This window comes from Anas platyrhynchos, chromosome 3, assembly GCF_047663525.1.
Source record: "Anas platyrhynchos isolate ZD024472 breed Pekin duck chromosome 3, IASCAAS_PekinDuck_T2T, whole genome shotgun sequence".
NCBI lineage: Eukaryota > Metazoa > Chordata > Aves > Anseriformes > Anatidae > Anas > Anas platyrhynchos.
In genome coordinates this window covers 17977807-17991351 of record NC_092589.1, presented here as the reverse complement: position 1 = coordinate 17991351, position 13545 = coordinate 17977807, and the positions used below count along the sequence as shown (strand labels likewise).

At 38.3% G+C, this 13545-nt stretch overlaps 1 protein-coding gene across 1 annotated transcript in view; it reads right to left on the bottom strand.

Annotated features, from left to right (window-relative positions):
• FSHR (follicle stimulating hormone receptor) overlaps positions 1 to 13329 on the bottom strand; it is a 156433-nt gene extending 143104 nt beyond the window's left edge. The window contains exon 1 of the mRNA XM_021267214.4: positions 13271 to 13329. Within this exon, the coding sequence (XP_021122889.4) occupies positions 13271 to 13314 (44 nt within the window). The 5' untranslated portion in view covers positions 13315 to 13329. The remainder of the gene's footprint in view (positions 1 to 13270) is intronic.
• Between the last annotated feature and the right edge of the window lie 216 nt (positions 13330 to 13545).

Genomic DNA, 13545 nt, shown 5'->3' with positions numbered 1-13545 from the left:
TAATTTCCCTACCTGGTAGTGCTATTTAAAGGATGCATACGATAATCTTTCTCCAAAAAGGGCCAGATCATATATCTCAGTAGAAACAGGGAGGAAGGGGAGGGAGGGGGGCAGTTGTTTTGCACCTCTACAAGATGCAGGCAAAGCACTGGCCCAGTCACGCATGGGTCATAGCTGTCAAATAATGGCCAGGACTTTGCATGGCAAAAGGAACAGAATAGGCATAAAATCAAAACCATACATAATTGCGGTAGGCTCCTTGGAAAGGTTAGCAGGAAAGCAGATCCTGTTTCAGCAGGCAGTACTCCTTATCTGAACCAAGTAAAAGTTAAATCGGGTCTTTCTAGTGAAGCAGGAGGAGGGTACCTAAGGATCAATGTGCAGGCAATAAATCTTAATGGATCTAGTGGATGAATCTCCATGCATCAATGACAGATTGCAAACTATCCTAATCAGCAAGTTCGCACTAACCTTACTGCAACAGTAACTACTACTGGCCAAGGTATGGTAAGTACACAGTTCCAAAACCTATTATACCCTCATTTCTTGCATGTTTTCTGTTGGTACAGAAGCACCTCAGCTTTGTATGTGCTTTACCAATTCATAGAAATGAACACTCAGCTCTCTCTTTCCACATCTTGTATTATTACACTTTCTCCTAGTGATATTGCTTCATCTCCTTGTCACAGACAAGGCTAGGACTCTCCTACGTATGCCCTTGCCCAGAGAAGGGTCTTGATTACTCATACATTGCCTTCACATACAGTACCTTCTACTGTCTTTCAGATGAAGGCTTCAGAGCAGTGATGACTTTGAAGCCCAGCAGAAGACGATTTACCTACAGCTTCTGTAAAGCACATGCACTTTGCACTCACAGGTGAACATCTCCATAAACCAAAGTTCACTTTAGCACTAGAGCTGACAAGCTCATTATCACCAATTCTGTAGAGAACAGTATCACAGCACCTCTAGATACCATTTTGGGTCCAAAATTATCCCTTTATTTATATATGTGACCCTAAAGCATAGAGAATCTAGAGCCTCCTAGAGCCAGATGGGCTTGCCAGTCCTCAGCAAGGAAGAATCAGAGATGTCACTGCTCTTTAGCATAACCATGAAACACGAGGGTACTTGCATCTTCTGGTGACCACAGAAATGGGTCTTCTCAGAGAACCAAACCAGGTCTATTTATCTTATTTAGTAACTCGAGTCTGGAACGACAACTTAACATCCATTGGTATGAAACTCCCACTGCTAACCACTTAAAAAGCCATTGAAATGGCTATAAAGGAAAAGCTCTTTCAGTCTTGAAAGGTTGGTGCTGTAAGAAGCAGTTTATGTAGCTCACACTGACCTGGTTTTAGAGACTGCTACTAAAGCTAGGCGAGACCAAGGCATATATCCCTGAAGGAAAGAAAGCTTTGAAGGAGACTTCAAAATCTACCGTCAACCTAACTTCACTGCAGGCTGAAGAATTCTGCACTTAGCCATCTGGAGTAATTTCAGTACCATCTCGGAGCTCCTGGCTCTACAACAACTTGCTGGAAGTAACAGAGCAGACGTGAAAGTGAACAGAAAACAGAAATGGTTTCAGTAACTGGAAACACCCTGCTCTGAAGTAACAGAAGTATTGAGAGTCCACTGCAATTTTGTACTGACAAACTAAGTTGAACTGTGTTGTTAGCTGAATAGGAAAGATGGCCTTGTAGATGAGACGTGAGAAATGTAGGATGACAACTGATGTTTGCGCAACCAATTTCTCATGGCTCTTTTTTTTTTTTTTTTTTTTAAAGCATATCCCTTTAGTATTAGAGAGACATTAGTTGCAGAAGAGGCATTATGAAACATGGTGCTTTAAGTCACTCATACAATGGTGAGGAACACCGTAGAGATGCCTATAAAAGCAACCTTTCTTTGTAATTTGGAATAAATCAGGTATAGTTCTCTTTTGAATGGGGTGAACAGACTTAAAATGACATGCCAGTTCTTAAGGATTTTCTGTTTGTCAATGGCATAATAACATCAAAGGAACAACTTATTTGATTTATAACTAGCCTTTTTTTTTTTTTTTTTTTTTAACATATACTTAGCAAAGAGGCTACCTTTCAGGGATCAGTTGCTTGATGAGATTTCATTAGTGCTAATAAGTAATGCTTGCTGTTTGAGATGGTATCATTGCAGGCACCACGCCTCATATGGAGGTCCTGCAGGAGAGCGACAGACAATACTGGATGTAAAAAAGAATGTAAGAGGTTTTTGACATTCATGAGTTTAATTGTGCATAAGCACTACCCTTGCTTTTCCATGTGTTTTCTTAGGCATGAAAATTGGAGTCCGCAGGTTTCAAGTGGATGAAAGTAAACACCCAGTGATAAGCAAGTGAAAACAGCAAAGATGTAAATTTTAAATGTGAAACCAAACCTTCCATGATCAAACGCCATGGGATTCACATCATAAGCACTTACAAAGAGAATGGGTCAGCAAGGCAATTCAGAGGGCATCTATTCCCATCAGCTACCAAGAGCTGTTTTTGTTTGTTTGTTTTTTGAGAACCTCATTATAGGGAAACATAAGCTGCAACTTCCCTCCTGATTATTAGAGGAGAGCAGGGAAGGGCATATCTTTTCTCTGTTCAATGATCCATGCAACCAGAGCAATATCCACAGCAGGCAAACCCAGGCTGAAATGTCCAGCACAGCAAACATTTTAAATGAATGTAGTTAGTGCTGAATCAAGGTAATCTGTAAAGCTTGTTCCAAAATCCTTTCTCTTGGGATACAGAAAAGTACATTACAAATAAATGTTACCACATACATTAGAGCTATAATTTTACCATCCTAAGTTGTACAGACTTGGGCTCTACTGAGTTTGTATAGAGTGCGAGACATGAAAATGCTGCTCATTGTTCTTCTTCACACTGAGAAACTGGAATATATAATTCTACATCTTCTCATTTCTACATGCAACACATTAAAAAGACTACTCACTGTTGATAAGGAAAAAGTGCATTATTTCTAGAAACAGGAAGTAAAAGACTATGGTGCCAGGTGTCTCCAACACTAGGAAAAAGTAAGTGCTCTCACTGCTAAAGATTTTTAGCAGTAAATTTTCAGCCTGACTGGACACTGCTCATCTGTTTTACATATGCAGGGGGAATTTATACCCTACAGCAGTCATCCTTCACCATCTCAGCACTTGCAAGGTATAATATGAAGATGTGGGAATCATTAGGCCATAAATGCAAATAAGGACTCATCTGGAAAGATACCAGGAGTGGTGGTAGCATGTAGAACTAGTGAGGAGGATCACAGGCAGTGCCACTCCTCAAGCACAGAGGAGCTGTCTTCAGAAAGGGTAAATCTCGTTTGTGCAGGAGTCAGACTTCCCTAAGGGGCTTTACAAAGCTGTGAAGTACAACCCTGCAGCATCAACACTTTCTACCCTATCACAGGGTTCAATGCTTTCTGCATATTTCCAAGAGAAAAACATATTTCAGCCTGCCTTAATTAATTAGACATAGGAGCACCATACAGAAATCTAATAAAACCCAGGCAAGCTGGGAAAAGAAAATGAATGGTAGAACCACATGTAACAGGCGTTAGAGACATCTCTTACTGTGTTGCTGAGAGGCTCAGTACTGGGCACTGTGTCAGAGTCAGAAGTCTGAGACAGGAGCAGAGCCCAATTTTTCTGTGCATTAGAGGAGATGAACAATATAGCAACAGTCATTTTTACCTTTTCAGACTGCGGAAAAAAGGAGCTACCAGCATGGAAATCATTCTGGAACTTCTTTCTTTTGTTTTCCACCTTCACTGTTTCCATGCAAGTAAGAAGGATCTTCATCAATAACAACACTAGCTTTTTAAAACCAGACTATAAAATGAAACAGTGAGCAGCGTAATACCATTTTTGTCCACTTTTAGAACCTTATAGTATTTTTTTTTTCCACCCTGTCTAAATTCTTTATGATTCACGCTTACTTCTATTAGCAGATCTGGAACCTAAGCACTTACAGGAACTGTCCCAAAGTTCACTGGGCTTTGTAGTGGTGTAAATCAGGGTATTTCCACTGTATCACAGACAATGATCTACAGAATGACATTAAGGATGTCTGGATCCCAGTCTCTGCTCCATTAAGTGACTGAGACAAAGACAGTTCAATCACAGTGTTTGAAAGGAACCTGCTCCAGCATACTTGCATCGTACTTTAGGGTGTGTTTGATATGAGTTTGAAACAAACTTTTTTTTTTCAATGCCGTTTTGTGATTCTAGGCAGAAAACAAAACAAAAAGCAAACAAACAAATAAAAAAACAACCCACACCACCACCAGAATAACAGTGTATTTTGTTTTGGAAACAAAGCTACTGTTCAGATGTTTCCATCTTACTAACTCTCGGCTTCTGCCATGTCTACTAAGCTGCATAGATACCAGTGAAAAACTTTACCTTGACCTAAAGATTGCTGGTCTGTTTGCCCCAAGGTATTTGTGGGTATAACAGAAAAAATACAAAAGGCTCACGAGCATCATTGCACAGATCAATTTCATTCTGCTCCTATTTGTCTGATGTTCATTAAGTTTTATTCTTTTCTACTGCTGAGTATCTGATTATCCATGTCTCTTTACAGCTGTTAGCTGTAGAAAGACAGATAAATTTTTTTCTTCTCAGAGATGGGTGTCTCTTACCTTGAGGACAGTAGGTCTGCAAGACCATGGGTCCAACCCTTCCCACTCCCCAGGACTTTATAACCCCTGATGAAATGTGTTCTGATTTTCCTCCCCTCTTGTGCTTACAGCTGACAGTGCGAGCACCAAGACTGACACCACAACGCATCAGAAGAGGAAGCACACTGCACCTGTACAACAGCCCACCACAGATAACTTTCTTAGCTATCCCCAAAATTGCAGAGCCTGACATATAGCTATGCATGAAAAGCAATATGTATGAAAAAATTAAAGACCATGTTTTCCTCATTTTTTAACATTCAAGAAATAAAGATGCTTGTCTTTTTAGCAACGAATAAAGTACACTATAATTCTGCAAAATGTTGTTGCAAACCCTAAACTCCATTAAGTGATAAAACACAAGGAAACTCAAAAAGTGATCATGGTGAGCTGGAAAAATAATCGCACAGACTCTAGAAAGCAGCTACAATCCCCATAATCTTCCAGTGGTTCTGATTATAATAATCTGCACCTCTGTGGTATTATTCCACTAATGAATTATCAAGTACAATAGTTTTGTTTCATTTATTTTGGATCACTGCTATTGTGTTAATTAAACTCAACAGCTAATGTCATCATTGGTGCTTCTTAGACCCCAGCTACAGCACATGGTGGGGAAATGAATGTTGGGATGGTGTAAGTTATTTTTGGTCCTTGCAAAATGATTGCTATAACCTGCAGGAAAAAAAAAAAAAAAAAGTTTTCCCTTTACAGCAGGACCATCCCATAAGAGATAAGAGCAGAGTTTTCACCTTTTGTAAGGAAGTGTGAAACTGATGACAAAGGGAACATGAAGTTCCACTTCAAAATATTAAGTTCCTTCTGCATGGCTTTGTAGTTCTTGACCTTTTGTTAATGACATAGTAAGGTTTCCACCAGATCATTCAGCAAAATTTAATTCTGGACAGGAAAGTTTACTCAAACATTCAGAATGCATCTGTATTTTCTTGGGTTTGGCCATTTGAACCTGTAGAAGATAGAAGGACCCACCCCCTCTAGCAATGCACACCTGATAAGCAGGACTGCTTATACACTGCCAGAGATCTGTCTACCTCACCACATATTCACAGAGCATTCCCCTTAGCTCCTGATGCTGCTGCAACAGCAATCAAATCTGCTGATAGCAGCTGCCTTCAGACTACAGCAAGTTTCTGCTTCCCTGTAAAGCGAGTCTGTGCTACTGAAACCTCAAGGCATGGTTTCTTAGGATACACTGATACCCGAACAAGGAAGAGGTTGTTTGAAGTCTATAGATATCATCCTCCAGGACGTGAGTCCTGTCTGGATAACACAGCACAGCTTATATCTTCCCACTGTGGGATCTTCTTTCAATATTATTTAGGAATACAATCAAAAGAGACATCATATGACGATGGTAGATTGCTGAAGACATCCCAATGCACAAGGGATGCCCCAGTGAGTGATGGAAAGAAACAATGATCAAGACAGCTGACCTCAGATACGCTAGGTAAGATATCTGAAACATGTGCAAAGCTCTTCTAGGGATGACAGGTTGGGGTTAGTGGTCTGGATTGTAGCTTCTTAGCCATAAGGCAGAGACAAAGAACAAGAAGGGAAATGAGAGAGAAACAAGGGTGAGAAAATCAGAGCTGTAATATGAGAAAGATGAGGGGAAATGAAGCAATACTCAAGAACTTCAAAGGAAAATGGATGGGGAAGGACACAGGAAAAAAAAAAAAACAAAAGGCTCAGATCATGAAGGTCCTTGCCCAGTTGGGTAGGATTTTGCTGCTCTCTGCCTCCTGCAGCCACACTCAAAGTAATCTGCAGCTAAGATACAAACCAATCCGTAAGAGACATAAGAAATTTCCTGCTTTAATGACAGTATATTATCACTAGCGAGTCAGGCTGAATAATCAGAATCAACCTCATTTCAATGCCTTTTTTCAAACAAGATTTTATTGTTTCTGCTTTATTAGCATTTTGTTGGGCCAAGGGAAGAGAATATCACCTGTAATATCATTACTGAATTAACACTTGTAATTAAAGCTCATAATAACCATCTCAAAGCCAGTTGCCTGTATAATTAGCTTCAACCTTAAACTTCTTCCAGTTGATCTTGGCAATCATGGCCAAACTCAAAGTACAGAGTGGGCAGTAATCACTCCATTAAGTTTGTTATGCTTTTGGCTCCAGTACAAGATATGGGGAATGCTATTAACAAACATCATAACCTCTAGACAGTTGTCATAAAGAGGAATTGGTTATGCTACTGAAACAACACAGATGACAATATATAGGAAGAAAAAATAGGTTATAACTATTGCACTTGCTTGGGAAAAAATGTTGTGCCTTCAAGAAATATAAATAACTCAGTCTGTAGCCTGTCTCCTGAATTTTGCTGGATCATTCAGTGTTTTAGCAAACAGAATACAATTGTGGGGTAGAAATCAGACAGAATATAGCATAGGACATTTTAAAAAACAGAAGATAGCTTTGCACTTCAATATTTTCCACTGATGATAAAGAGGGGTAGTGGATTGTTACTGACATACCTGTGACCTTCTAAAAGCTTATAGGCAGCTTTTAAAACCAGGGGAATATTCTTCTCTATGCAGTACCATAGAAATAATTTCATTTTGTTAACTAGGTATCCATTGATTAAAACACCTGTAAGTAGAAAAGCCAGGTAGATAAGGGAAAACTAAGGAAGTGAGTGATTTAGCTGCAAGGTTTAATTAAAACTTTTGCACGCACGATCTGTTTGCTTCGTATACAGCGTTGATCTTTTGTAGCGGGTCAAATTTATAAGGAAAAAAGAAAAGATTACACAGGAGAAAACTCATTGCCAGAATGCATCAGGTTCTGGTTGGCCATTTAAATTTTGATTTTTTTTTTTCATGTAGAGGAGTCTAAGAAAATTAAGGTGCTTAACAAGATAGAGAGATAGAGTAGTAGCAAGGGAGAAGAGAGCATACATTCATTTATTTATAACAATATTGCAAAGTGTCCAACATATTTAAATCAGCGAGGCACACATTCACCGTATAATTTAATTAGTATTTATGGTAGATGCCATAAATGTTTCTAATGCATACTTTCTGTTATATGCAATAATAAATAGCATGTTTATTTATAACAGCAAACTGACCAGAAGATGGCCCTATTGTGAATACAATGCAACTTAAAATTCACTTAAGGGAATAGGCTGATGTCAAAAAGTGAAAGCTCTATTTATCCATCCTGAAAACTACATTAGGGAAGTGTCTCTGAAGGGGTAAAGTATGTCATTGTAGTGTTCCAACTTATTTTAAAATTCATAATGAAGTTTAAAAATCATAATGAAGTATGCTGGCAATTATATACATATCTGTACTTTAAAACCAGAACTCACACTAATGAAAACCCAGTCCTATTACCATGTTGGGTTGCTGCAAATTTGTTTTTCCTCGGGAAAAGAAAACAGTTTTATGGAATGACCCAATGGTCACTGATGAAACGCATGGAAAGACTCCAGTGAAAGTAACTGGATTTTGCTTCAAGCTGTGTGGAACCAAAGGTGTGGTATTTGTGGTTGGCAAGAATCTATGCAGTAGCCAATATATACAATGCAGCTTATCACCACTTCAGAAACAGAGATTCCCAAGAGCTGCAGGGAAAGCCATGGGAGCCATGATGAGGAGAACCACCAGGCACCACTCCTACAAAAAGGGGCAGCACATTTTGATATTATGTCATACATACTCATATCTTGGCCTTGTAGCTGCAGAAGGTGACCCATTGGAGTCACTCTTACAGCAGCTGCCCTGCATGAGAGGGTTCTGTGCACCCAGTTTTGCAAGGCTCACCTGAGCTGAAGGCTGTCACACATTTGTGCTGCCATGTAACAAATCAAGAATCATCCAACAGGTAATAGAAGGGGGTGTCTAGTGTAAGAAGCATTAATTATGTGGTTGCACCACATTTTTGTGTTATTAAGGTTAACTTGTGGGTTAGTAGCATTAAAAAAAAAAAAAAGCATATTTCAGCATGTGTAACATTAGCAATTCCAAATGCATAGGTATGGTTGACAGTATAATTCATATATATATATACACACACACATACATATATACACACACGTCATACAAATTCAGGAGGTTCCTGTGTATGCTAACATTATGTAGATACAGGCATGATATAAAGACATTTTTGGGAGATGCTGCTGGATAGCAATACAATCTGGAACAGGTCATAATGGAGTAGAGATGGAGTAGAGGAAATACTTGTTATGGAAGAACCATTTGGTGCTCAATTTGAGGTTCATTTTAAACTTAAATGAACATGTTACTCTTAGTAATGTAACAGCCACTCTAAGATAATTTTGTCTTTCCTTTTCACATACATCTTAACCAAGTTACATAAGATTGGAAGGTATAAACAACAAAGTTCACCAGAACTGGGAAGAGACAAGGCAACATTTTAGCTAACTAGGGAAAGTGCTAAGAATTCTACAAGATATTTACTCTCCAATTACATAGCTACCCTGTGCAGCACATGGATCTCCATTAAAGCCATTGTTTTTTTGACAACTGGAGACAAAGGATTTTCTCAAAGGGACTGCTCTTGTTCTAACTCCATCCTCAGCTTTGAAATATTGAAGCAGATGTAATTAACAGAATTTAGAGTTTCTAAAGTTGAGACATTATTACCTGTCTATAGCAATAATTATTAAAAAAAGAACAGTATATCAATTGTTATGACTTAAATCGTTTGTTTTAATTCAAAATCAAATGTTATATATGGTGTACCCACTAGCAAGCACAAGGAATACCCTATTGTCCAGACAAAAATCCTTCCTCAAGGAGGACTGATTCACCTCAGAGCTTTTGATCAACACATTAAGCGTAAACAAAGTATATCCTGAAATAGAAAATCCTTATTCCTTGTCACAACATACTTGTAGCTGTTCAGATTGCAGATGACAACAGTATCCGCCTTGAAGTTTACCAAATCCAGATCCCACATAGCTGTATTCCACAGCTGGAACAGCATGGAAGTCCAGCAGCTATCACCACAATTATGCAAAATACTCCACTGCCAAAGCTCAGGCTTAATAGCTCAGACCTAATTGCCACAGCTGCCTTTATCCCATCATAGCAGAGAAAATTGTCTTTTTTTACTTCACTGCTCATCACAGAAGATGGACCTTAAAGAAGCAGATGAGGAGTGGTGATTACCACAGTGGACCTTTGGAGTACATAGGGTGGAAAATCAGACCAGAGTCATTCTGAACAGAAAAAATTACAAATTGCTTACTCCACTCCAAATTTTATACTGTTTCTCTGGGTGAAAGGCTGAAGAGCAGAGTATGAGGAAACAATCATATTCTCTTGCAGGAGTTTCCAAGCATCTTGAAGGATTATAATCAGAAATATAATTTCAGAATCAGAAATGTGTTTTGAGTGACAAAATCTTTTGCTTAATTATTGTAGGCTTCAGTAGTCAGAGATTTTGCCTAGAAGTAAGCTGTCATTTTGGATACCAGACCTTTTGTAGGAACAGGCCATTATTAGGAGCTTCACAATTTAGAGTAAAAAGATTACGTTTCCCCTTTGAAACAGGTTTCATAAGATGCTGCCTTAAATATACAGTGGGCAGAAATTTTTGCTGTTTATTTTGAATTAAAAGTAGTTCAGGAATCCCTATTATGCTACACCATATTTATAAAGTGGAGAATACGTTAGCCCAAGAGGGTTAAAAGAATCATACAGGTAAAGTTACAGAATTTCAGATTGCCAAACCATCTTGCTGTAGTTGACTTTGAAAGCCTCATTCCTTCCCAACTTGAAAGGAAGCCTGACTTCCATATATTTATCTGACAATACTCCAATCCATTCCTCCTAATACTAGAGGAAGAATCACATACCTTCAGAAGCTTGAAAGGGAATTTTGAAGAATAAAAATGAAGACAGAATTAAGACATTTGAAAGATGACATTACCATTTATAGATGTCAAAAAGTGCATACGTGTAGAGTGAGTTTTTCCAATTTCTTTATGAAGCAGTCAAAACAATCAGTTTCATATTCTTCTTTGATATACAGATTTTTCTTGTGATACAAGTGTTAATTTTAGGTTTATGAATTTTAAATGAACCCTAAAATATCATCTTCAGGTTTGTGTACTCATAAGAATAAGACATTTCTTGAGCAGTTCATATGCTCAGACGTTATTCACTAGATGCAGCTAGTGTTTTTATTCATTCACATTTATACATGCAAATCCCACAATTATTCCATCACTTGCCAAACCCACAGTCATCACACAACTTAGTGGTTATGCTTTCTTCCAAATACTAGATAGCAATGATGATTTTGTGAGAACCTTTTATGAGAATTTCTTGAAATGTATTTGTTCTTCAGCTGAAGAAAATTGAAGAATTAAACAGATATTAGGCAATTTATGACTAAGAAGACCCAGTCAATACTTATACCTATAATATGTATACCTATAATATGTATACATAATTCAGGGCCTGGAATATTATCCTACAGGGGGACTGCTGGTACTGTAATCTTGCTGGATCTACAAGCAACCTTGTGGACCTCTGGACTATTTACTTTCAATTTCCTCCCATTATAGGCACCCTGGTCTCCAACACATGCCTGGTAGTGATGAAAGTTTGTAACACCAAAGGACTTCAGCTGATGAGAAGAGAAAGAGGACTTCATTCCTGCCTATTTATGAACATGGAAGGCTTGTCTCCTTTGTCCCCGTGCTCCCTTTGTGAGGTAACGTTTGATTTTCTTCCACAAAAGCAATGGAGAGTTTTCCCACAAGACATCAGCATACATGTAGATTTAAGATCTTCACTTTTCAAACCAATGCTTGCGTAAGTAGTCAAGAACTACAGAAATCAGAATGGAGTTACTAACAGTTTCAAGAGAGGTCACTGAACCATACTTAATTATAAAAGTTGCTTAAATATTGAACACTGGATAAATTACAAGAAGATGGGAGAACAACGAGGATAGGATTAGAGGTGCAAAGAGAAACTGAAAATAAAAGTTAAAGACATAAACATCACTTTTTCCAATATTACAAATTAAGAGATCAAGGAAAGGGAAAACGAGAACATTGGAAGCCAGAACAATAAACTCTATCACTTAGGATGGCAACATGCCTGAACTATTACATTTTTGTATTCTCAATACATTTTCAAAAGGAAATGACAATTTGTTTATTTATTTTTGACCTGGCAGATCTATTATTACATAAGTCTATAAACAGCAAGGCAAGAGTTTACTGTGAAAAGCTCAAAATTAAAAGTGTACCAGAAACCTAACCTGTGCTACCTGCCTCTGATCAGAGGCAACAATAAAGTCCTTGTATTTTTTGTGTTATTACTCCTTATTAAACTGTATTTCTGTTAGTGTGTGATGTGAGGAGACATACATTGTGCTATGTCAGGTCATGTCAAATCCCATCAAGTCTTATGATAGGAGACAGCTTGATAGAACCTGACGTGGTGCATATTAATGGCAATGGATAAATGCCAAGACATTTTTGGCTTTTAATAAACACACTCCATGAAGTGGTGCACAGCAAGAACCAGATGTGGCTTTATCCTAAAGCTCTGCAAATATACTAGTCATGGAAAGCCACAGAGTTCAGAGGAAAAAAAAAAAAAAAACACAACAAAACACACATTTTGCAGAAGCAAACATCTACTGACATTCATGTCCAGAGCTATTAAGCATGATGTTCAGACCTTATGAATTAAGATTACTTAATTATATTGAATTGCCAAGATTTAAGATAATCCCATGCAGGTGTGTAGTAAATAAAGCAATGGAAACAGCTGATTAACTGAATTTAAGCTTAAGATGAACTTTTTCTCCCCCATCACTGTCTTTGCTACTAATTGGCATTGCTCTTTTAGCACCAACAGTTTTAGTCTACAGTCAATCTGCAGAGATACAGCAGTGCTTGGTATGGCATTTCAACTTAGCCTACTCTTGTACAGCCTATCCGAAATCCAGCCTCAGGAGCAGGACTGGTTCAGTATCTTTCTGCATTTAGATCACAGAGTTGCTGTCGTACTGTACAAGGCATCACCAGCTTCAAATGGAAATAAAAGTAACAGGAAGCGAAGACTATGCCATGGTATGAAGGAATACAAGAACCACATCAATAAGAGAAGGATGAGGTTTCACTGGCCCCGTCACTCCACGTACAGGCAATCATATTAACATCGTTCTTTTCACTGTACAAAGAACTCCAACGCATGCAAATAACTGTCAAGTCTTGGAAAGTACTTCACCCATTCCTCAGTTTGAATGGTTTGATGAAGCATTCAGCTATGTCCCCTTGTTGTCCTCAGTACCTTACAGAGATGTACAGTTGTATGGGGACAGGTGAGGGGTGCTTCATCATGCCTGTTCTCAGCTTAAACACTGCACTCACTGAGAAATAGTCTGCCAAATAGAAGCCCTACAGACAGGACATTTATAACAGAAGAAAAAACAGTTCTCTGAAGACCAGCACAGGCTACCTGTAATTCAGAAAATGCACCCCTGCTTTAGCGTACCTATGTAAGGCCTACCTTATGCAGTTTGCCGCAGTATTTATACATGAGGACTCTGCCATTTAAGTTAGTTTAGAAATGCAGTGGAGAGAGATAACAGTAACAAACACTGCTCAAACTGATCACTTACTTTATGTTATGAGATTGGAATATGCATCACTTACAGAACTACATGCAGGTGGAAAGGCTTTGCAGGTGTAAACCTTCAATCCTTTCAAAGATTGTTAGCACCTTTATAAAGGGAAAAAGGACAATTTAAGTATATCATGTATACCCTTCATCTCACCTGTATT